This window comes from Garra rufa, chromosome 8 (genome assembly GCF_049309525.1).
Source record: "Garra rufa chromosome 8, GarRuf1.0, whole genome shotgun sequence".
Classification (NCBI taxonomy): domain Eukaryota; kingdom Metazoa; phylum Chordata; class Actinopteri; order Cypriniformes; family Cyprinidae; genus Garra; species Garra rufa.
Window position 1 is genome coordinate 34135960 of NC_133368.1, and position 26137 is coordinate 34162096.

Sequence of the window (26137 nt, forward strand, 5' to 3'; positions counted from 1 at the left end):
GAAAAATAGTAAGTAATAGTAATTGTTAAAATAAAATAGTAATTGTTAATTGTTAAAATTGTTTTCTTTGTGAACAAAAAGTACTATTTTAACGATGTCCTTACTATGTGTCAGTTGCGTTGCTGTCTATGCAGGGTGAGAAAGCTCTTAGATTTCCTCAAAATATCTTAATTTGTGTTTGGAAGATGAACAAAGGTCTTACGGGTTTGGAACGACATGAGGGTTAGTAATTAAAGACAGAACTTTCGTTTCTGAGTGAACTATCCCTTTAAGATCTCTTTCATTCAGATCTGTTTTATGTCTTCAAGCCGGGTTAGCATCTTGATGACAGACAGGAGAATAAGACACGGTTCCATTTTAAAAACATCTTTTTAATAAGGTGCTAAAAATCTTTGACATGTATCTGCACATGGACAGGAGCACGTACGCCTCTCCAGTGCCACTTACGATTAACATTACAGTGACAGAACAGAGCACAAGCACCGACTGCAGCACGGCACGCACATCACAGTGGAGAGGAGGACAGAACAAAGGTCACTGTTAATTAAGGCAACGTTAATGACAGGTAAAAAGAGAACCGCTCTGTACAAAGACACGAAAAAGTGATTCACATGCAGGCTTTTCCCAGAGAAGAACAAAACCGTGTGTGTGTCCAAAGTTCTTGTTGGAAAGCTGTGGTAATGTTAGATCTACCGTGTCCATAAAATGCTCATCCTTCCTCAGAAAACCGTCAATCAAGTCAATTCAATTTCACCTTTCAAGGCAAAATCAAAGCAAAGCAGTCAGGATTCAGATGGGCCCCATGCAGAAAAATGCAGAGAGAACAGCCCAGTGTGTGCAACGGGTCATACGACAGGCTGTATTTTAAACTCGAGAGGGAGTACTGCACTCGTTTTTGCATTAGGTTATGCCACAGGCTACCGAACATGGCTATTATTGCTGGTGAATAGTGTTGTACTGTTCCAGCAGTCCATAATGCCACGTTCAAATGCTCTTCTGCAACAGTACTCAGACATAAAAACCATTAACAATCCCTTATCGCCGATATTAGTGTATTATTCCCTAAAATTAGTTAATAAATTACATTTAAATGCATGATCAATTGCATAAAATTATAAAAGCCTAAAATGCTTGTGCAACAGACAGCCACTGTGCGCATGCTACAGCTACAAACCAAGCTGTCACATGAGAATGGCTACCTAATGGCTACCTAAACATGAATAATACAGATCCCTCGTCACATAAACTATGACCTCGGATGCCTTGAGGTAACATGACCCAGAATCGGACTAATGGCCGCAAGGTGATTAGTTAAACCCCACAGCGGACTGAATTATCCTTTGCATAATGTGGGTTGATAAGGAAAACAAGAAGACTGGAGGACCACAGTGTATGCCACTTATTGACAGTCCTATCGCAGGTCAATTAAAGCTCGGATCCCACAGGCTATTCACAAGTGACACTACAGCTCTAAGAGGTCCCCGGTCCACAGACGGCCGTAGCTCCCGCCAGGCGGCTAATTGAGCTTGTCTATAATTATCCATTACACTCCCATTAGATGTGGTGAGAGCACTAGAGGAGTCATCACTGTGGGGGACTGCCAAATCCGTGGGTAGATCCGCTTGTGTCTGTGCCTCTCTACGTAATAAATGTCTCTTATATTGTGCCAGTAAATGTAAACACATAATTTCCATTAATCGTTTTTTAAAAAAAAAGTAAAATAAAATACAAAAGGGATGCATCCAGGAGGTAAAATGTCAAGTAGAAAGGTCAATATCTACACTTCTTTCCCTTCTTAGTCGGGTCTCGGTTCCCACTGTTAGTTATGATGCCAACACAATGCACTGCCACCACTGCTGGTCATATATTTCACAATTACAACATTTTTCAAAAAAACCCACAGATCCATAAAAGTGAGCAACATGCTGTGTGCCCTTTCTCTGCACTCTGCTGGAATAATAGTGGCCATAAAAAGACAAGCCTTCAGTCTTCAGCTGAAAAAAGCTCAAGCGGTGTGCTCAGACAGAGACGAAGACGTCCAAATAGAGGCGGTCGTATGATTCCCTAAAGAAGAGGAGGAGCAGGAGACTGAAGATGCAGGAGCCTGTCAGACACCAGTTCAACCAGGAGAGCTCTGAAAAACAAAAGAACAAGGTTGATTGAGGTTAGCGATAACAGCTTTTTGTGCACCAGATGCCACTTCAATGCGTGATAGAACAGAAATGTGTTTATCATGTTCTTATGAATAACTCCAAGTGTAGAGAAAATAACAAATGTATGAACTAAAAGGTTCACGCTTTTTTCACATTTTAACATTCATTAAAGGAATAGTTCATTCAAAAATGAAAATTAACTCACCCTCAAGCCATCCTAGGCATACAGTACATGACTTTTTTTCTTTCAGATGAATACAATCAGAGTTATATTAAAAAAATGTCCTAGCTCCTCCAAGCTTTATGATGGCAGTGTATGGCTGTTGAGATTTTGAAGTAAAATGAAGTGCATCCATCCATCATAAAAAGTATTCCACATGGCTTTGGGGGTTAATAAAAGTCTTCTGAAGCAAATTGATGCATTTGTATGTGAAAAATATCCATATTTAAAACTTTACAAACCGTAATCTCTGGATTTCGCTAACTGTCGTACAGTATGTGCGTTCATGAGAGTAACATTCCAGTGGGTAACGCAGTGACAAACACAGAAGCGCAGTAGAATGAGCCAAACTAAACTCTAGTCACGTATTTGAAGTACAAAACGAGTAATTGTAAGGAAAAATGTCTGAGGATTTTGCCAAGAGGAGACTGGTTTTCCTTTGCTCTAAACAAAACGTAGACTACAGTTGAGGTCAAAAGTTTACATACACTTTGCAGAATATGCAAAATGTTATTTATTTTACCAAAATAAGAGGGATCATACAAAATGCATGTTATTTTTTTTATTTATTTAGTACTAACCTGAATAAGATGTTCCACATAAAAGATGTTTCCATATAGTGCACAAGAGAAAATAATAGTTAAATTTATAAAAATGACCCCATTCACAAGTTTACATACGGTTGATTCTTAATACTGTGTTGTTACCTGAATGATCCACAGCTGTGTTTTTTTGTTTAGTAATATTTGTTCATTAGCACCTTGTTTGTCCTGGACATTAAACTGGCGCCTGTTCTTCAGAAAAATTCTTAAGGTTCAACAAATTCTTTGGTTTTTCAGCAATTTTGTGTACGAACACTTTCTAACAATGACTGTATGATTTTGAGATCAATCTTTTCATACAGAGTACAGCTAAGGCACTCATACGCAACTATTACAGAAGGTTCAAACACTCAGAAGGAAAAGCATCATTGTGGACTATGTGTAAACGTCTTTGAGGAATATCTTATATCTGAATATCTGATTCAGGTCAGTACTATAAAAAAAATAACATGCATTTTGTATGGTCCCTTTTATTTTGATAAAGTAATTAATATTTTTTCAGATTCTGCATAGTGTACGTAAACGTTTGACCTCAACTCCATTATATTCTCACCACGCATACATCATTTGCTGGAATACCACTCTATCGTGAATGCGCATACAACATGTAGTGGAAGCTAGAGATTATGATTTATAAAGTTTTAAATGGGATATTTTTCAAACAAACGCATCGATTCGCTTCAGAAAGGCCTTTATTAACCTCCCTGGAGCCGTGTGGAGTACTTTTTATGATAGATGGATGCACTTTATTGGACTTCAAATTGTCAACAGCCATTCACTACCATTATAAAGCTTGAAAGACCCAGAACATTTTCAAAACAACTCTGATTGCATTTGTCATATACACCTAGGATGGCTTGAGGGTGAGTAAATCATAGGGAAATTTCCATTTTTGGGTGAACTATCCCTTTAAAAATTTGCAACATAATTGCAAATATGGTAGGCATCTGTTTTTTTTTCTTGTTTGTATGGTAAATAGGTAAAATAATTGTTTTTAAATAGCAAATTGCAAGGTTGAAGATTGACAAGGCAAAAAACACAAAACAAAAATGTAATACATTTATGAATAAATGTAATGTTTTTTTTATTGAGTTCAGTTAAAGCTCTGATCACAGACTATTCACGAGTGACACTACAGCTCTAAGAGGTAAAAAAAAATAATTAAATAAAAATAATAATAAATGTATGAATAAACGTAATGTGTTTACTTCTATTATACTGTTGTAGCAGTGGATTTTGCCATGAAATACATTTTTTTTATCATCCAATCAATTCCTGATGGAAAAAGTATATACCTTTCATAATAATAATAATAATAATAGGAATAACACCCTCCATAGTGTATTTTATTTTTCATTTCACTACATCACAGAACTAAAGGTAGCTACAAACAGCAATTCCTTGGCTAAATGCAGCTGGCACTTCTGACCAAACCTTATACCTTTTCATGCTCCAATAACCAAAAGCAAATAGACTAGAGAAACAATATAATTCTCTGAAATATTTCAGAGTATGTGAGAAAGAAAAAAAGACAAACACTGTCTTCCAGAGCCACTGTATTGCATTCATCAAGCAGTTAAAGTTACGAGAGGTTTTACACTGAGGTTGAAGGTTAAACCAGCAATAGAATCATTTCACACGCACTGCACATGAATACTAAGACTCCTTTTAAAAGACAACACTAAAAACAGCATGCGAGTGCTGTGCAAGCACATTCACAGTTGACATACACAGCAGCGATTCAATGGATGAAAGCTTCACACCAGCTGTTGTGGCTCTGATAGAGCGCCGGGTCGAATATAACATAAACCAGGTCAAACACACAGACCCTCGAGGACAAAGGAAAGAGCGCAACTTAATTTAATAGAGAAGTGGATTTCAATTTCGAGGCGTCCCGTATCCAGATAACAGGTTGATCAATTGCCCCTGAAGTGAGAGCTGCAATCGATGGCAGAAGGTGAAATGCATGCTGGGTCAGCTGCTGAGCCCATTTGGCCTAAATGATATGATTTAGCCATGCAGCACAGTCAACACAAGCAGGTACGTTGGAGGATAGAGCCATGTCGACTCGAAGAAACGGGAAGCAGCGATTCTTTCCAAAAGCCCCCTCATTAATCAGGCCTTACTATCCCTTCAGCAGCGCTTGGTATAGCGGCAGGTTAATGGAGTTGTGTTTATCTGGCTATTATGTCTGTGCCGCACGCCCGCCCCAGCCTCATCAATTTAAAAGAGAGAGGGAGCATCAAGCAGGCGGGACGTCTGCGCCGAATGTTAATGAAGAGAGCGGCTCGGCTCAGGTAATCCAATCAGACGCTCCCCAAAAATCTGTGAGTCGTCAACAGTCACCCTTCCAGCGCTAATGGGAGGCAGAACTTCGGACACAACACTCATTCTCTCCCTAAAGGCTGCGGCGCTATGGAGAATGCAAAAGATCTTGGGTTAAAGGATTCGATTTCTCCCACCTTCTCTCGCAATAATGGGGGCACAGCAATTATATCCTGTCTGTCAGTTTACGCAGCAGTCAAACTGTTATGTCGTATTTCCTTCCTCTTAATACCTGACGGCAGATTGCAGAGATGTTGTTATTAAGGGTGCAATTTAGCCTGTCTCTTTTCTGCCATCGTCTCAGGGGCTGTAATGTGCTGAAAAGGCCACGGTGGAATGACAGCATAAACAGGCCACTCACCCTGACACTCGCAATCTCCTACACGCGGAGCACTGAGACAAAAGCGAGGACAAGGGGGGAGGGATGCGAGGGAAACATCCTACAGACGCCGTCTCACGTCGGGACCAGGCGGCCCAATGTCTTCGCAGTCGCCCACAGGGCTCCTCGCTTCCTGTCAGGCGAGCTAAGGCGTCTGAGATGGTCTTCTTATTGCTGTAATTATTCTTAATCGGTACCCATTCAGCTGGCAGACTGATGGCATATTTCAGCTTGGTTTAATGTCTCGCTATGGCCCCAAGCAGCATAGAGAAAAGCTGACTGACAGTTTGTAGGCTCTGTTTTCTCCTTAAGAGATTAAATCACACTTATATTTTGCGCCTCTAAATTTGGTTTATTTACCTAGTTTGACATGGCAGAAAATAAATAAATAAAATGATATATATATATATATATATACACATATAGAGAGAGAGAGAGAGAAAGAGAAAGAGAAAGAGAGAGAGAGAGAACAAATAAATTCAATAATATATTCAAATATATTGTGAATTATAGTTTACATTATATAACAATTAAATTTTATCATTAACATTTTAAAACATATATTTTTTTTATTTACAAAAAATCAAAATGTGATCAATACAATAGTCAATAATTAATTTCAATAAATAAATGGCTGATAAAAAAAATACTTTGACTAAAAAAATGTAAATAAATGAAACAATAAAATCTTAAATCATTGTATGAATTTATGCATCCAAATACTGAAATGTACAGCTAAAAATTTATACTTTTTTCAAAATGTAAAGAGTACAACTAACACTGTTTCAAAATCATTTAAAGAATAACTTTATAGTTAGTACTTTTGATACCAGTCAAAAGTGAAAATTTTGAAACGTTTAACTATTTAGAAATAACTGATTTCTATTTGAATATATTTTAAAATGCAATTTATTCCTGTGATCAAAACTGCATTTTCAGCATCATTACTCCAGTCTTCAGTGTCACATGATCACATGACGATTATTATTATTATTATTATTATTATTTTTGTAACAATGTACAATATACCATTCAAAAGCTTGGAGTCAGCAGAAGTGTATTTGGGAAATAAATTATAGAAATGAATACTTTTATTTAGCAAGGGTTATTTAAATTGATCCGAAGTAATGATAAAGACTATAATCTACCCAGCTGTTTTTAACATAATAATAATAATAAATTGAGCAGCAAATCAGCATATTATAATGATTTCTGAAGGATCATGTGACACTAAAGACTGGAGTAATGAATTACGCTTTGAAATCACAGGAATAGAAAACTACTTTAAATAGTAAAAATATTTCAAAATGTTAGTTTTTGCTGTCCTTTGGATCAAATAAATGCAGGCTTGATGAGCAGAGACTTACTGTTCAAAAATGTTTCACTAGTAGTGTATGTGCAACATATCCACTGTAATATTGCTTGCTAAACCATATTTTATTCCTATGAAAAGTACTTCATAAAAAAAAATATACACACCTCAGCTGTACCTCGGGGTTAAGCAAGGTGTGAAAAGCTAGGAAACTTGATTTTGCTGAAGGTTTACCTTCACAGGCAATTGAACATTTGCTAAATCGAATGCTGCAAGGAGAGTTTAGAGCAGGAAGTGCGCACTCTGGGTCTCTACAAAAGGTTACTGGACCCTTAATTTTATTATTGACGTTTGACATAAGGGCCAGCCTCACACACTAGGTGACATGGCCTCAAAAAGGCTGAATGTTCAATCTTTACCAGCTATTCACAGCTTTCAGATTAAGGGTGAATGAACCAACCTTGCCAATTTAAATGGCCAGCTGGGAAGGACAGCAACTGTAACTCAGTGAAGCACATCCCTTTCACTTCATTTTAAAGTGAATACAAAGAAAGTGTAAGACATTCTTGAATGTATCATTGGTCACAGGCAGGTGCAATTCCTGAAAGCACATCAATTCAACCTTGGGTGGCTGAAAAAAAAAAAGAGCATCTGGAAAATAAAACAACATTGTCGAGGCAGGCTCAATCTAAAGGGGAACAGGCGATTTTCAATGCACACTGACAACCCAATCTAAACCATAGTTCAGATCTATATTAGTAACAGAATGGAAAGAAACAGGGTAATTACTACAGGCTAAACAAGAGGACACTGTCTCAAACAGGATTCAAGGCTCTTCTAACTAAGACAGAGAAGGACACCACTTAAAGAGCAGGTCATATGGGTTTTCAAAAAATCTCTCTTTTGTAGGTTGTAATGTAGCTATCCTTCAATGTAAACAGTCTTTTGTTAATCTAAGTTGTTAATCAAAAAGCGTCTCTCAAAAGAAAGAGGCGACGGAATCTTCTTCACGAGTATATTTTCAAATCTTTCGCCTATTACCAATCTACGTCACTTGGTAACACATTAGTATATTCCTAAATCTCGCCGGCTGCATCATGTCAAGTAGACGCTGTGTTATGCATTGTGAAAGCAAGTTTGTTTTCATTACCGAAAAATGATAATGTGAAGAATCAAATCAATTTAACTTTTTCCACGATACCACAGCAATACAATTCGATCCTTTGGATTCTAATTTACTTTATTTGGACTAACAAGCGTCTCCGAACCACAACCTGTAAGTACAAATGATATGTTATGTGTACATTCTCAAAATATCAATTTTTTTGTGCTAATATGTGATGTATACCTAGTGCAGGTTCAGGTTACCAGATAAAGCACGATAATACTGTCTTGCCAAAATAGTTCTGATAATTCACTGTGAATCCACTATTTCCTAAGAATGTGTCGATTAATGTAGACTGTTGTTGTTCTAATTACTTCATTTAATAATAAAGAATGTAGTGTAGCGAATAAAAAAGTGCACACTTTATAATCATTGTGAAATTGCTGTTTATATTGCTGCACCGGCAGTTATAGGGATAATGCAGGGAGGAAAAAGACCAGGTAGAGAGAGATGGGCGAATTAGGCTGGTGCGCCTGCAATCTGTATTGTTTCAGTTAGTCACATTAGCTCTTGGCTAACATATCCACCATTATTGTTTTGTGAAGTGTTTACAGTTTAGCAGCTAAACCTTAGCTGTGGGCATGATGTTTTAATGTCATTATTTCAAGAACGGACTGGAGTACTATATGTTTTATGTAAAGGTGCATGCTAGGATTGCCAGATTGTTACAACAAAACCCGGCCAATTGCGTTTCGAGGGTGTGAAATACACACTTTTTGGTCAAGGTTCCCCTTGAGTAAATTCGCATTCCAGGGGCTAAATATGACGTTATTGAGGTACAATTCACCCAAAAATAAAAATTCTTTCATTAATTACTCATCCTTATGTCATTTCAAAAACGTAAGACCTTTGCTCATCTTTGAAAACAAATTAAGATGTTTTTGATGAAATCCAAGAGCTTTCTGATCCTGCACAGACAGCAACACAACTGACACGTTCAAGGCAAAAGGCAGTAAGTATATTGTTAAAATAGTCCATGTCACATCAGTGGTTCAATGGTAAATTTATGAAGCTACGAGAAGTTGCATTGCTGTTTTTGCAGTCAGAAAGCATTTAGATTTCTTAAAAAAATATCAGAATTTGTGTGACAAAGAGAGTAATTAATGGCAAAAATTTCATTTTTGGGTGAACTATCTCTTTAATATTTTTATGGAAACTATGATACATTTATTTCAGGATGCTTTGATAAACATAAAAGTTCAAAAGAACAGCGTTCATTTTTAAATACAAATCTTATGTAACATTCTAAATGATTATAGTCACTTTGCTGAATAAAAGTATTCATTTCTTAACAAATAATTCTTACTGGCCTCAAACTCTTGAATGTCAATGAAATTTAATAAGAAATAAGTTTTTGTCTTCATGATTAGAGAGATGAGTCAGAGCTCTCTCCAATGTGTAAGTGCCCTTGAGGCAGAAGTATACTTCAGTTTCACGTCTAGTGAGCATTTTAAGTGTGCGTCATCTGTGTCTTTGTCTAGAATTGACTGCATTTAACTGGTGGGTCCACTAGACAGCAACACGCATGGTTAGGTCATTGCTTCTAAGAACTAGCTTATGAAGATTGAAAACGGCAATGAAAACAACAAAGGACAAAACATCAATGGACGTGTAAGAGTGATACTGCTTCATCCTATGCAAGTGCACATTTGAAAGTGTTATTAATTTCCCTAGGTGTCCAATTTTAAGTGGAACTGCACCTTTAAGAGGAAGATTTTGTGCAATTTAGTTAACAGAGAGCTTATTATGTCGAGAAGGGCTTTCTGCCAGTGGAAACAGCGAGAGGTTGCAGGATGGTTCTGATGAAACAAACAGAAATCCATCCATCATCTCTTCAGCGCCTACACACCGGTCGGCCTAAACAGAAACAAAGTGTTCAAAACTCAATAGCAATGCCAACGCAATAACCTTCTATTTATAGAGACCTCATTGTGTGGATGTTATTTTCAGCCGTGGCACGGTGTTGGCGGGCCACTGCTGTTCTGACAGCCACACAAAGGCAGAACGAATCTCATGGCTTCATTTGGGACCGATAACCCAATCAGATTTGAAAGGATGAGCCAGTTAAGCTCACTCATCTCAATTTAATCTTCTCCAGAGAATCAGCAGGAAGACTGAGGAGTTTTTGCTGTCTGGGAGCTGTCCAGCAACCTGAATGCTCATAAAAAAAAAGAGACCCGTCAGCCGGTCAGTCAAGGCCAATGACAGAATGTGGATATGAGTGTATCGCAGCGGGCATCTGGACTTGACAGCGGTCAGTGTGAACAGAGGTTGACAGCTCCATAATTTATAACATATGCTAATTTCTGAAGAAAATGTCAGCTGTGCTTGCCGGCAACCACAAGTGTTGTGGGTGGTTTCCCAGGCACAGCCATGAAGTTTTAGAGATCTAGGTTGCTCTAGGATGTTCTTAGTATTGGTTAGGTGGTTGCTAAACGTTTCAAGTAAAAAAACTTAATGAATAATACATTTATTAGACTATTTATTAATCTTTGTTAATGTTAATGAAAACAGTCGTTCATTGTTCATGTTAGTTCACAGTGCACTAACTAATGTTAACAAACACAACATGTGAATCTTAATAATTTATTAGTAAATGCTGAAATTAACATTAAAATTAAAAAATGCTGTGAGTATTGTTTATTCTTAGTTCATGTTAATTAATGTAGTTAATTAATGAACCTTATTGCAAAGTGTACCAAATATAATAGACACATTCTGTTTCCTATATTTGGCTCAGGTTTAATACACATCTATGTTTTTTCACTTGTTTTAATATGCTTTAATCATTTTGCAAGTCTGATTTTATCCCTCAATAAAACAAAAAAAATGTACTAAATAAAATAAATTAATGAAAAATGGATGGTTGGATAGATAGATAGATTGATGGATGAACGAATGAATGAATGAACAAATAAAAGCATAAATCAAATAAAGTCTGCAATTAGGAGTCTTAATATTAAGTTATTAAACACCCAATTCTAATTACTCTAATGCATAACAAGTTGTAAAGGTGTATTTATATTACTATATATTTTTTTAAATAATACAATAATATAAATATTAATTTTATTACACTTAATTTTTTATCTTGGTAATAATAACTACAGTAATGAGGATCATTCAAAACAAACAAAAAAATAAACAAAAAACAGGCCAATTATGAAGAACTGTGGCATTAATGTGCTTAATTATCCTAAAACAAATTATCCATTGATTTACGGTTTGTTAGGATAGGACAATATTTGACCAAAATAGAACCATTTGAAAATCTGGAATCTAAGGACGCAAAAAAAATCTCCTTTAAAAGTTGTCCAAATTGAGTTCTTAGGTATGCATATTACTAATCAAAAATTAAGTTTTGATATATTAACAGTAGAAAATTTACAAAATATCTTCATGGAACATGATCTTTATTTAATCCTAATGATTTTTGGCATAAAAGAAAAAAAAAAAAATATATATATATATATATATACACATATATATATATATTTACATTTTCTTCATAGCAAATTTTTCTTATTGTTTTGCTGTGAAATGTGTCCTTGACACAGGAAGATTTGGAAGATTTTGCCCATTCGCAACAGAGAACACTATTAATAATTATTGAGATCATATGTGCTATTTATGTGTATATGTTATGTATGTGTTATTTAGGCACCAAAACACAATGCCTCAAGACATGTTGTTTTTGAAAGGAAAACACAAACAGCCTTTGTGTCAACCTGCCGAAATGGTGTCCCCCAACAGCAAGAGCTAGAATAAAACTATCACGGACTACCTGTCAATCCAAGGAAACCTGTCAGAAAGTGACTCATGAATATTGAGATGGAAGCTACTATTTACACAGCAAGATAGGACAGACAAGTCAATCTCCCTGCACATTTTTTCATCAGAACATCCTTACTCAGAAAGTTAATCATCATTCAGGAGGACAATGACATTGGGACAATGACACTGTCCTAAGTGTAAGTCTATAAGTTTTACTCGTGTGCCTGGGCTGAGGGAAAGCCTTGCCCTTCAAGAGTTAAAACATCAACGTACCTGTAAAGTAAAAGGTGAGGCAGAACAGCAAAAGTCCAGTGAAGAGGTTGCTGAGGAAAGTGACCACTCCGCAGGTGATGCCCTCAGGAACTGGGTAAACCGTCTCAATGAACAGCTCCAAGAAAATGGGCACACTACTGTTGATGAAGATACCCACCAGGATGCAGGATGTGTAGAGAGTGGCTAAGGGAGCAGAGAGACAGAGAGAAAGGGTTGTATCACAAATATATTTCTAGAATACTTCATTCTTTACACAAGAAAAGAAAGACAACCTTACAAATTAATATTTGAACTTTCTAATCAAAATTTCCTGTGCTGGCAAACACCATTTCAGCACATATTACTCTAATGGACTAAGAAACGCGTAAGTAATGATTATAATGTTCTAAGTTGGTACTACAAGAAACCTTTCTTTTTATCTTAGCACAGCATGGAGTTTAATGAAGTGTGGAAATTGCAGTATTAAATACACTTTCATTCCAAAATTCAATTTATTTTAAAAATTGGGAAGAAAAAACACCCTACTTTTGAAAGTCATGAGTCTATTGTCATTTTAAAGGATGAGAAGCTGTTTCATGTGTGAGTGTGCAGTTCTGTTTTAAAAGAAGAACACAAACTGGTTCTAACCAGGGCAGAGAGATAAATGGACAGCCCAATGCACAACAACAAGAGGACAAGCACATCAGAGTCTCCAGTTGGAGAAACAGACCCCTCAGCTGGCAGTGTCATTGAAAAGTACAGAGCAAACACTAGTTTTAAAAAATGAGCTAAAAACTAAAAGACTGGATAGGAAATAATCAGAAAACAGTATTATAGATAAACAAACAAGACTTTAACACCTATGGGAAATGTTGCATTAAAACTTTACCCTAAATACTGCAAGCATTTACAAATAATAATTTGAAACATAGATGCTTTAATGCATGTGTTCTAAAGTTTAGGTTAAATTTTTTTTGTCTCTTATGCTCACCAAGGCTGCATTTATTTAATCAAAAATACAGTAAAAACTGTAAAATAGTATTAGAATTCAAAATAATGATTTTATTTGAATATTTCAATATGTAATTTATTCATGTGAAGAATAAATTACTCCAGCCTTCAGTGTGACAGGATGCTTCAGAAATCATTTTAATATGCTGACTTCCTGCTCAAGAAACATCTCTTATTATAATCACATTAAATCAAGTTGATAAGTTTAATATTATTTTTTTCATTTTTGTGGATACCGTAATACATATTTTCAGGATTTTTTGATGAATATAAAGTTCATATGAACAGCATTTATTTAAAAATGAATTTAATTTAAATGTTTTAACTGTCATTTTCAATAGATCCTGCTGAATAAAAGAATAAATTCCCTTTTAAAAAATCTTACTGACCTCACACAAGTAGTGTAATTTTTGACCAATTTAATGCAACCTTGGTGAATAAAAACATCAAATGCTTTCAAAGTTCATAATGATTCCCAACTTTTTAATGTAATTTTGTTCTAAACACAAATGTCTTATACAAGTTGAAGTCAAAAGTTTACATACACCTTGCAGAATCTGCTAAATGTTAATTATTTTACCAAAATAAGAGGGATCATACAAAATGCATGTTATTTTTTATTTAGTACTGACCTGAATAAGATATTTTACATAAAAGACAAAATAATAGTGAACTTATAATAATGACCCTGTTCAAAAGTTTAAATACACTTGATTCTTAATACTGTGTTGGTACCTGAGTGATACACAGCTTTTTTTTGTTTTTGTTTGTTTTGTGATAGTTGTTCATGAGTCCATTGTTTGTCCTGATCATTTAAACTTTCTGCTGTTCTTCAGAAAAGTCTTCAGTTCTTCAGGTCTCACAAATTCTTTGGTTTTTCAGCATTTTTGTGTATTTGAACCCTTTCCAACAATGACTGTCTGATTTTAAATTCTTGTCTCACCAAGGACAACTGAGGGACTCGTATGCAACTATTACAGAAGGTTCAAACATTCACTGATACTTCAGAAGAAAAAAATTAAGATGGGGTGAAAACTTTTTGTATTTGAAGATCAAGGTAAATTTAACTTATTTTGTCTTCTAGGGAACATGTAAGTATCTTCTGAAGGGCAGTACTAAATGAAAAAAATATGATATTTTGGCAAAATTCCGTTCAAAAGTTTACACCCCCTGGTTCATTAATCGTTTTTCCTTCTAAAGCATCAGTGAGCATTTGAACCTTCTGTAATAGTTGCAGTCCCTCAGTTGTCCTCAGTGTGAAAAGATGGATCTCATAATCATTCATCATTGTTGGAAAGAGTTCAAATACACAAAAATGCTGAAAAACCAAATAATTTGTGTTACCTGAAGGATTTGAAGAACAGCAGGCAGTTTAACTGTTCAGTGAAACTCATGAACAACTATCACTAAACAAAAAAAAAAAACTTGTGGACTATATGTAAATGTCTTTTATGTAAAAATATGTTATTCAGGTCAGTACTAAACAAACAATAACATGTACTTTGTATGATCCCTATTATTTTGGTAAAATAATTAACATTTTGCAGATTCTGCAAGGTTTATGTAAACTTTTAACTTCTACTGTATATACGTGATAATCATGGTATGAGTGAAAGAACTTACAAAGGCACCTATACAGTCAAGGTAAGAATGTGGCCACAATGTCAATCATTGTCAGTTATTCCTTACATAACAATGTTACATAATGAATATTATTATTTGAATATTACTCAGAAGTCAGAAACAAGAAATCTATTTCAAACTGCTCTGTCAACCACTGAAATGAAGCAATAAAGCATAAGGATTCTGTATGCGTGTTCTATCCGCACTTGCACTGTGGTTACATTTACAAAGAAATGGGTTTATTCAAGCATGCATTGTTGCTTCTAAGCAACGGCATATCTTGTCGAATGTCATTCAAAGAAATCTTGCAGGTCACAGCGACTAGAATAGAAGCAAAATTACCCCATCACTGTGCAAAAAATGCCCACATTTGACTCATGGTGAGCGTTAATTTGGTACATTGAATGTAAGGAAGTACTGGTATTCAACTGGTAACTTTAGTATAAGTGAAGGAAATGACAACGGCACTGTTAAATTACACGGACATGGTAGGCGAACGTTCATTGTCAATTATTCCTTGCATAACTATTCCGGCTAGAATAGATTCTGATGAATTGATGTTGCCACAACATAGCCTACTGTTCATTAGCATGAGATATGAATCACGAGAGGCATGGGAAGCCACGGATGGCAATGGGACACGTGTGCGCGATAAAATCTTGCCAGATGGAGTGATGGCCCATGAGTCTATGAGCTCTGTCTGCCAGGAATTCTGTGAGACTGCAGATAAAAAAAGTCAGGTGCCAAGCATAAAATGATAATTGATGGTAATATTTGAGCTGGCTGATCTATAGGGCATATGTTTGTTTCAGGCCAGCTTCTCTAGAGCCCCACTCCCTTTTCCCTTCACTGATCTGGACTTAATGAGTTCCTCTGGCTCCCTTTTACAGATACAATTGCAGTTTGCCTATGCCGGTGTTCACGTACCAGACTCCCTGTGGGGCGAGAGTTTTGTAGATGTGCACGAGGCAGAACATACTGCCCTTTTCAGCACAGTATACCTTTAGTGGAGGGCAGGTGAGTAAGCCTGGTCAGGCAGGTGAGAGTAAACCAGGTGGCCGCCAAGGATGCTCCGGCAAACATCAGCACCAAAATAAGCTTCAGCATTCCTCGAATATAGTCAGCAAACCTGAGGGCAAAAACACAAAACAAAGAAAAGTAGGAGGAGGAGAGAGAAACTTGAATCTCGAGTCATAGCTCAAAGGTGACAGAACAAGACAAAAAAAAAAAGCTACAGAGGAAGCAAATTACAGGCAGAAGCAGGTGAAACTTTCTCACAGATGTTATTTTCGGCACCCACGTCAGGGATCAGACGCATGCAGAAAATCTTGTCCCTCAAAGACTTGTCTACTGGAGATGACTCAAAACAAATCCTCACATAGTCTTGTATATTTGATCCGCACTAACTTATCATTTCTGACAAAGTTCTCCACACCGTTTCCTCTCATCAGGCATCAGACACATTTTAGCACCTCTAACATGATACATAGCAATATCCCTAGGGCATGTTCTTCATCACCTTTCTTCACAACAGAGATGAAAGCCATTATAAAAAACACTTCAGCTGTTTATATGTTGCATGAACAATTTTAATGACGGCTTATGAGCTTTAATGCATTTTAAAGTAATTATTCACCTTGAAATTAAAGTTCTGTCAAAATTTACTCGCCCTCATGTTTGTGAGTTTCTATATTCGGTGAACACTAATGGAGAAGTGTATTAGGTTGTTCCCCTAGCTCATCACCAGAGGACACCAGAAAAGTGTAATAAAAAGGATCTATATGACTTAGAAGGAGCCCCGGGTATTACACTTGTATGGCTTAATATAACGTAAATGATGTCTCCTACTAAAATATGTAGCAGAAAACCAATTAAAGATTAACATTATTTAAAAAATCCACATCGTTTTATACATATTTTGGGGTTATTTTGATGATGTGAAATGGTTGCACTGAGTGAGCTACTGTCGCTACCTGTTGCTGTTTTTACCACAACAAATCGGAAAATAAAACATTGATACAATGCCACATTGTGCAGTTTTTGGTTGTAATTTTCAGTTGAAAGGCAACAAGAGAAACGATGTAAATCTTCATGCTTTCTTAGCGATAAGAAGAGAAGTATGGGAAGATGCCTGTGGATGAACAGAACTTCATAAAGACCCACATCTTTCTTCTCTCCTTCTGAGGCTTTTAGTAGACCACAGATACTGAAACAGCTTACAAATGGCAGAGACAAGAAACGCTAGATGCCATCCTGGCAGGATGTAAAAAGCTGACGTTTGTCATGACACTGCAGCCACTGAACGAGTTTCTCAACGCGGATTTCACTCTATATCTGGGGGCGTTTAGACTCCTTGTGAGAAAAAATTGATGGTACAGCATTTGGTTTAGGTCTATACGCTTATATGCATCGCCACCTGTAAGCTCTTTCAGTATCGGTGGTCATTGTATTTGTATTTTATTTTCCGAGTTGTGTTGCGGTAAAAATAGCAGCAGGTAGCCTGAGTAGCTTCCCATAGTCCAAAATATGTATAAAATAAGGTCAATTTTTTTTTTAATAACTTAAATCTTTTATGGGTTTTCTACTACATATTTCAGTAAGAGACATCACTTATGTTATATTAAGCCATACAAGTTTTAATACCCGAGGTTATATTTTGAGTGTTCTAAAGCTATTTATTAATTTTATGTGAAGAAAAGACACTCAAATCTCATTCATATTTGCATATATTCCAATATGGCATGTCAAAATGTTTGGCATCAATTATTTTATGCATATAAGATACGTAGACTACTCTTTCAATGATTTATGTTGCTTTTTAAAATCATTTTGGAAGTTTAAAAGCACAGATCTCCATTTACATTCATTATACTGAATTATACTGATACTTTTGTGTTCCATTAAAAAGTCATATGTTTTAGAATACATGTCATATATTGAAACAACATTTAAAAGATACGTTTCTTCCAGAACAAAAATTTACAGATAATTTACTCACCCCTTTGTCATCTAAGATGTTCATGTCTTTCTTTCTTTCTTCAGTCGTAAAGAAATTATGTTATAGACTTCAATGGTGCCCCAAAGTTTGAACTTCCAAAATGCAGTTTAAATGCAGCTTCAAATGGCTCTAAATGATCCCCAGGCGAGGAAGAAGGGTCATATCTAGCAAAAAAAATTCATTTTCGAAACAAATTGACAATTTATATACTTTTTAACCTCAAATGCATAGTCTGTGTAATCCGGGTCAATACAGTTAGGTCGAAAAACTCCCATCAACTTCAAAATCACCCTACATCGCAGTTTTACCTTTTTTTGTAAAGGGCATTTTATCTTCTTTGCTTATTCACTTTGTAAACACTGGGTTGGTACCTCTGCAGCGACGTAGGATGACTTTGAAATTGGGGAAGAAAATGAAAATGAGAACCGGTAAAAAAACAGTTATTCGACCTAGACAAGATGAGTGTTTGAGGTTAAAAAGTATATAAATTGTCAATTTGTTTCGAAAATGACCGATAGTTTGGCTAGATAAGACCCTTCTTCCTTGGCTGGGATCATTTAGAGCCCTTCTGAAGCTGCATTTAAACTGCATTTTGGAAGTTCAAACTTGGGGGCACCACTGAAGTCCACTTTATGGAGAGAAATCCTGAAGTGTTTTCCTCAAGAAACATAATTTCTTATCAACTAAAAAGAGAAAAACATAAACATCTTGGATGACTATGGGGTGAGTAAATTATCTGTACATTTTTGACATTATAAACCATATGACTTTTTAATGGAACACAAAAGGTGAAATTGGTCTACTGTCCCTTTAAATTTTAAGCATTAACTTTAATCGGCTGTCGTTCACGCTTTCTTGACCCCACAAAGCCGCCGCCTTCTGCATTCAAAAAGCAATGTCACCCCTACCTCCCGACTGCTGTCTGACAATTAAAGTCTGGTGGTTTTTCAGGCGTCCCAGTGTTTGCCCAACTGCTCAGCATACCTCACACCACAAACCGTTAATTGACCTGCGGAGACAGCCTCTTATGTTACACCCGTCTAGTACAACTCTACCATAACGGTGAATGAGGACGAGTCTTTGACGAGGACTTGCAGCTATTATATCCGCCTCCGGAATCGCATCAATTAGAATGTGCAGCTATCGCCCCTGCAGCTCAATTTTAATGCATCCATTTTTCTAAAGCATGGACTTGACCCAAAGGGCTGAGCTCTGCGGCGAAGAGCTGGTGGCGTATAATAACTCATGTTAACGCATTTGCTGCACGACTCGTGGCACAGGGAGGGCGCTGGACCCCGTAACTCACAGGGGCCCATTAATGAGAGATCACTCGCCAAACGACCACTAATAGGACCAGGCTGCCGTGGAGACTTAGTGGGGCATCTGTTGCTTCTCTCGGCAACCGGTCCCAAGTGAACAGCCAAAGTGAGAAAAAGGCAAACACGTAAAAGTGCCAAAGCAACCGACGGGGTGTGCATTCTTTAATCAGCTTTACGAATCCCCATTTGGTGTGTAGCTCACAACTCATTTGAATAACACACAGAACTAAGGCAGATCACAAGTCTTGATATTTTAACCCTCTTTGTCCCTCTCCATCACAACGGCATTTCTAGTACAAACCCAAAATCCAGTGCAGCAATGTGACAACTGATTAAATGCAGAGTTTGCCTAATTAAAAGGTTTTCAAAATGCAGAACCTGGCTGGATGTGCTGATTGGGGCCCTTCTGCAAACATTTAGTCATCAGGGACAGACAAATCTCTTGTTTTTTTTTGCAGACAACAGTTTGCTCTTTCTCTCTTCTCTACGCCAGTGTCTTAATCAGTCTGTGCGATGTGACCGTTTCATTAGCATTTTCACCCACTGTTCATAACAAAAGCTGATTTCAATAAATTAGTAGGAAGAGAATAAATTAGCTTTGGGACCTGGGAGGATCCTAAACAGCCTGAAAAAAGTGGCTTAACGGAGACAAAATAATGTCTTTCCAGCAGGAGCGTAGGAACGACCTGAAAAGTACGACATAAGTTTGACACTGGTTTATATGCCTAGTTGCCACGGATACACTTATAGAGACCATTTAAAAGCTAAAAAAAAACCTTAGAAAGTTTCTAGCGCTGTCAGCATTCTAGCATTTTTGTCATGAAACTTTAATAATTAGGCTTAAAATATTGTTGTGACAAGTATAATGTATATAAAAATGCATATTTTTTGTCAAAAAACTACTTTTCTTTTGTAGTTCATATCTTCCCTCCTCAGGAAGTTTTTCTTTCTGTCAGTGGCTCAGCACACAAACTGTGCCTGGCGTAGGTTTTACCATGAATATGCATTATTTTTTGTGACGTTTGCCCTAATTGATTAGTTGCAAAGTGGAAGTTGGATGACCACCCGCCATTCAGCCCACTCCTTCAGCAATCCAGTGCTGGTTTCAAAAAAGTAATAACTTTACCAGCTGTCTGCATTTTTTCCTTTGCACCACTGTCAAGCAAAATAAACCTAAAAATATAATGATTATATCCCAAAAAAGCGTGGGAGACTAAATTTGTTATTCATAACAGTATACGGACAGTTCAGACGTGCAAAACTAAATTTTTTTTTTTTTTAATTGACTAGTCAGTGTGCTGCCTAAATGACTGGTTAATCTCTAGTTAGCCTTGAATCATTGCACTGGATTGGGGTGGTATCATCCAGGGTCTGTTGGCCCAGTTTTTGTGGTGTTTTTACTGTTGGCACTAGTCTGTCTGCAGCTTTTTGGCTGACTAAGAATGTGGAATTGGCAACGAATTCCATCATAAGAGAGATCACTCTGATTGGCTTTAGTTTAGCGAACCAGTGCACAAACCAATTTTGATCAGCAAAAAATGATGACCACCCAATGTTCAGCCCATTCCTATAGCGATCCAGTGCTCCAAAAAGTAATAACTTTTCCAGCTCTCTACATTTTTTTTTGCCTTTGCACCACTGTCAAGCAAAATAAACCCAAAAATATAATGCTTACAAAAATGTGGGGGGTTGTTATTTATAACAGTAGGGCGACAGTTTAGACATGTGAAAAACTACATATTTTTTAATTGACCAGTCAGTGTGCTGCCTAAATGACTAGTTAGTCTGTAGTTTGCCTTACATCACTAAACTAGATGTGGATGGTGTCTTCCAGGATCTATTGGCCTAGTTTTTGTGGTGTGTTTTCACTGTTGGCACTAGTCTGTCTGCAGCTTTTTCGCAAATTGAAAATGTGGAATTGGTGTCAAAGTCCATTGTGAAAGAGACCAATGTTTTGCTGTTTAGCTTAGCGAAACACTGCACAACTAGAAAAACGGAAATGATGAAAGATCCTATAGCGATCTAGTGTTAGTTTAAAAAAAGTAATAACTACATTTTTTTCCCTTCATACCACTGTCAAGCAAAATAAACTAAAAATATAATGATTATCTCCTAAAAATGTGTGGGAGACTAATTTTGTTATATTTAACAGAAGGGTGACAGTTTAGACGTGCAAAACTACATATTTTTTAACCCTTGTGCATTGTTCACATTTACTACCCTCTCGTTATGTTCGTGGATGAAATCCACTAAATTAAACTGCTGTAAAAATTTATCAGATAATTTTTTTTTTTTTTTTTTTTGCATAAATCTGTTAATCAACCTCAGTCCTGATCAAAACTACCAAATCTTTTGAAAAAATTCAGGATTTTGACTCTTTAATTGCAAAGTTCATAAATGATGTCACTGATTTTGGAAAAAAAAAACACACAAAATGACTTATTTTCAATATAAAAGGTAATTGTGGACTGGATTTTTTTTAACCTTATTAACAGTCTTGGACATGTGAAAGATTAGTAAGAAGATTGGTTTTCATGCATTGTTAGTTTTGGCGCAGCATCAGATTTTCACTTTTTCTCCCTCATTTGTTGTTTGTGGCTGTTTTTGCCCCATTGACTTCCATTATAACCACATTTTTTGATTGCAAAGCCATGACACCATATAATGATGAATTCTTGATTGTTTGTGGTTTTCCCTATTGGGAAGAGGTAAAATTAGTAAATGTTACTGTTGATTATCAGTTGGCCCCATTAACCCTTTAGATAGGCCTTTGCAAATAAAGCTTAGTTTTTACATAGAGTTCTATGGAGTATAACGGCATATTATAGTGTGCGTGTGTGTGTGCGTGTGTGAGTGTGTGAGAGTGTCCAGTCAGTGTGCTTTCTGAATGACTAGTTAGTCTCTAGTTAGCTTTGCATAATTGCACTGGATTGGGGTCCTGTCTTCCACAGTCTGTTGGCCTAGTTTTTGTGATGGGTTTTCACTGTTGGCACTAGTCTGTCTGCAGCTTTTTGGCAGATTAAGAATGTGGAATTGGCGTCGAAGTCCATTGTGAGAGAGATCATTCTGATTGGCTGTTTAGTTTTGCGAACCAGTGCACAACTGGAAAAATGTAAGTGACGAAAGCACACAAACCTTTGATTGGCACAGACACAGGTAACATGAGGTGATACCATAGTCAGCTTTTGTTGTTGTTAGTTCTTTGTTTTTGTTTTGTTTGGGCCCGTAAGATGCGTTCACGTAGGATTTCTGCTTTTGCTTTAAAACCACAGACCACAGTGATCTTGAGACACTTTTTTAAAAAAGTTTAAAATTATTTTTAACACACATTGAATGCACTGAGACACAATGCAATGGCCAAAGATGCCAGTATGAATGCAGATCAACAATTAAAATATACTTGGAGTTGAACATTTTTGTTATTTATAACAGTAGGGCGACAGTTTAGACGTGCAAAACTACATATTTTTAAAAAACTGACTGGTCAGTGTGCTGCCTGAATGAATAGTTCTAGTTAGCCTTGAATCATTGCACTGGATTGGGGTGGTGTCATCCAGGGTCTGTTGGCCTAGTTTTTGTGGTGTTTTTACTGTTGGCACTAGTCTGTCTGCGGCTTTTTGGCCGATTGAGAATGTGGAATTGGCGTCAAAAGTCCATCGTGAGAGAGATTACTCTGATTGGCTGTTTAGCTTAGTGAACCAGTGCACAACTGGAAAAATGTAAGTGACGAAAGCACACAAACCTTTGATTGGCAAAAAAGGATGACCACATTGTTTAGCCCATTCCTATAATGATTCAGTGCTGGTTTCAAAAAGTAATACTTTTACCAGCTGTCTACATTTCTTCCTTCACACCACTGTCAAGCAAAGTAAAGCAAAACATATATTGATTATCTCCCAAAAAGTGTGGGAGACTAATTTTGTTATTTATAACAGTAGGGCGACACGAAAGGCAAAACTCATAGACTGTAAAAAAAAATATGTCACTTGACGTCACAAATAGGTTTCTGAAGAGCTATTTTGAAGCTCATAGTGGGTGGGAGTCGGCCGCCGCCATCTTGGATTCGCGTCACTGTGCGTCACTCCCGGATAATCGAAATTTGACAATAAGGAAGGACGTGGGTGGAGCTGGTTGCTAAAACCACACCTGCCTAGTGCAACAGTGGTGACAGCAGCGGCAATCCACCTGTCACTCAAGTGGCCGCACCCTTAATTATGCATTACTTAATATAACTTAATATAACTTTTATAAAAAAAAAAAAAAATCACCCCCTCAGTTGACAAGAAGGGCAAAACTAGCTATATAAACCAAAACCACTTTTTGTACTAGGCTGTAAACATATTATTTTCTGCTGTAAAGTTGGGCATTTTAACATGGAGAGTCAATGGAATTGACTCCCTTTTCCAGCTAGTCTCTAGCGGCCAGTCGATGAATTGCAAGTTATTTCCGTGTTGGCTTCAACAGAGAGAGCGGGAGGTTGTCGCTTGGCAAAACTACATATCTTTAAAACTGACTAGTCAATGTGCTGCCTGAATGACTAGTTAGTCTCTAGTTTGCCTTGTGTCACTGCACAGGATTGGGGTCGTGTTTTCCAGGGTCTGCTGGCCTAGTTTTTGTGGTGTGTTTTTACTGTTGGCACTGTCTGTGGCTTTTTGGCCAATTGAGAATGTGAAATTGGTGTTGTGAGAGAGCCCAATCTGATTAGCTGTTTAGATTAGCAAACCAGGGCACAACTGGAAAAACGGAACTGACGAAAGCAAGCAAACTTTTGATTGGCAAAAACTCAAGAGTGCAGAGAGGACACACACTTTGTCTGCATCTCATCTGTAATGATTTTCACAAGATCCATCTGTGGTGAGCGAGACTGGAGAGTTATGGAAAGTTAATTCTTCTCATGTATGCGCAGAATAACACGCTCATTGATAGCTTTTTCAGTCTGGGCCCAGATTAAGGTAACACCACAGTCACATGGCATTCGTTTGCATTTTTCTTTGTTTTTGTGTTTGGGCCCATAAGCGTTCACGTTGGATGTCTGCTTGTGTTGTAAAATAGAAAGCAGAACAGACCACTGTGATCTTTAGATGATTTTTTAGTTTAAAACAATTTTTAACACCCATTGAATGCACTGAGAGACAATGCAATGGCCAAAGATGTCAGCATGAATGTATATCAACAATTAAAATATACTTGGAGTGCAACCATTTTTTTTAGATTTGTTTAGAAGTGTTTTGTTGAAGGTAGTCAATTTGTTACAAAAGCGATGCTTTGATGGCTGTAACTGCGGTGCTTTAAAGAGGATGAATTTAGAGAGAGATTTAGCATGCTGACAGCCCCAACAGTTACAACACGCTTTCAGCATGCTAAATTGCTCCCTAAGAAGTAAAAAAAAACTCTAAATTCAGCCCCTTAAAAGCTCCACTGCTAAAAAACCCTCACTATCGACCTCACTAAAATAAGTAAGTAAAACTCAGCCCTGGTTTCTTTTAAAAAGGAAGGAATGCTGATGTGTGACTAATGTTTTAGGGTCTGCTGCTTTTGCTTTTCAAGTCACTGGACAATACATGTAAAGTAAATGCTAACAAATGCTAATGTATGACAACACCACCATCATTTCTCATGCATACGGCCATTACTCACCTCGCCATGGCCACACCGAACACACAACCTCCAACTATGGACCAGAAACCAATCCAGCCAGCGTCCACCTGTGAGAGGAAAGAAAGGTGTGATCAGATGGGATTATTCACTGCTTGTGATGCTGGACATCACTCTAGAGCAGCTAGATAGATAGTAAGCCAGGGGCATCTGCAGTGTCGATCAGAAAGAAGAATAAACTGCTAGACATCATGCTGTCCACGAACAGGTCTTTGATGAACAGTCTTGTTCAGCAACAGACTTCATAAAAGAGATGGTCTATATCAGGCATGGCTAAGGTCAACCATAGTATTGATAAGAGCAGGAAGAACAAAACAAGTTTCTCTATGAGGATTAAATAAGATGTTGCTTAGACCTAGTATGTTTTTTGTTTTTTTGTTTTTTGTCAAAGCACACACACAAAAGTTTTGGGTTGGTAAGTTTCTTGGTATGTTTATGAAAGAAGTCTGTTATGCGTACCAAGGCTGCATTTATTTGATCAAAAATACAGTAGAATGAAAAATAGAATATAGTGAAATAGTATAACAATTTAATAGATAGATAAATAGTTACAGTTGAGGTCAAAAGTTTACATACACCTTGCGGAATCTGCAAAATGTTAATTATTTTTGATGTTTTTTTTTGTATTTTATTTATTTATTTATTTTTTGTTTAGTGATAGTTGTTTATAAGTCCCTTGTTTGCCCTGAACAGTCAAACTGCCCACTGTTATTCAGAAAAAATCTTCAAGTCCCACAAATTCTTTGGTTTTTCAGCATTTTAGTTTTTTGTATTTTTTGTATTTTTGTATAAAATTTTGATTTTGAGATCCATATTTACACACTGAGGACAACTGAGAAACTCATATGCAACTATTACAGAGGGTTTAAACTCTCTGATGCTTCAGAGGGAAACAATGCATTAAGAGCAGGGGGTGAAAACTTTTTGAATTTGAAGATTAGGGTAAATTTTAGGGGTGTGAACCTACACTGGTCTTACGATTCGGTTCGATTACGATTATCATGTCATCGATTCGGTTCAATACAATATCTCGATGCATCACGATGCATTGACAATGCATACTCATTTTTCAATTTTACTTCAAATATATACAATTGTCTTAATAAATACAAACAGTCAGATATATGAACTGAAACTTTAATCTTACCTTCTCAAAAAAAAAAAACACTTCTTGAATGTTTCAAACAAAACTAAAGTCTGGACACAGAACACAACAGCAACATTTAGAATAAATACACAAATGTAAATACCTGGGCTTTGGTTTCGTTGTAGAGTTTGTAACGGGTGAAAATGTTGTGGCTCCTTTAAGAGCAGAGTTCTGTTCTGTGCACAGTCTGCAGCTATATGCC

At 36.8% G+C, this 26137-nt stretch overlaps 1 protein-coding gene across 1 annotated transcript in view; it reads right to left on the bottom strand.

Moving 5' to 3' along the window:
• Positions 1-350: 350 nt before the first annotated feature.
• slc49a4 (solute carrier family 49 member 4) overlaps positions 351-26137 on the bottom strand; it is a 64202-nt gene continuing 38415 nt past the window's right edge. Inside the window, exons 6-9 of the mRNA XM_073845846.1 lie at positions 24771-24838; positions 15818-15945; positions 12204-12386; positions 351-2134 (exon numbers count right to left, since the gene is read on the bottom strand). Coding sequence (XP_073701947.1) covers positions 2019-2134; positions 12204-12386; positions 15818-15945; positions 24771-24838 — 495 coding nt within the window. The 3' untranslated portion in view covers positions 351-2018. The remainder of the gene's footprint in view (positions 2135-12203; positions 12387-15817; positions 15946-24770; positions 24839-26137) is intronic.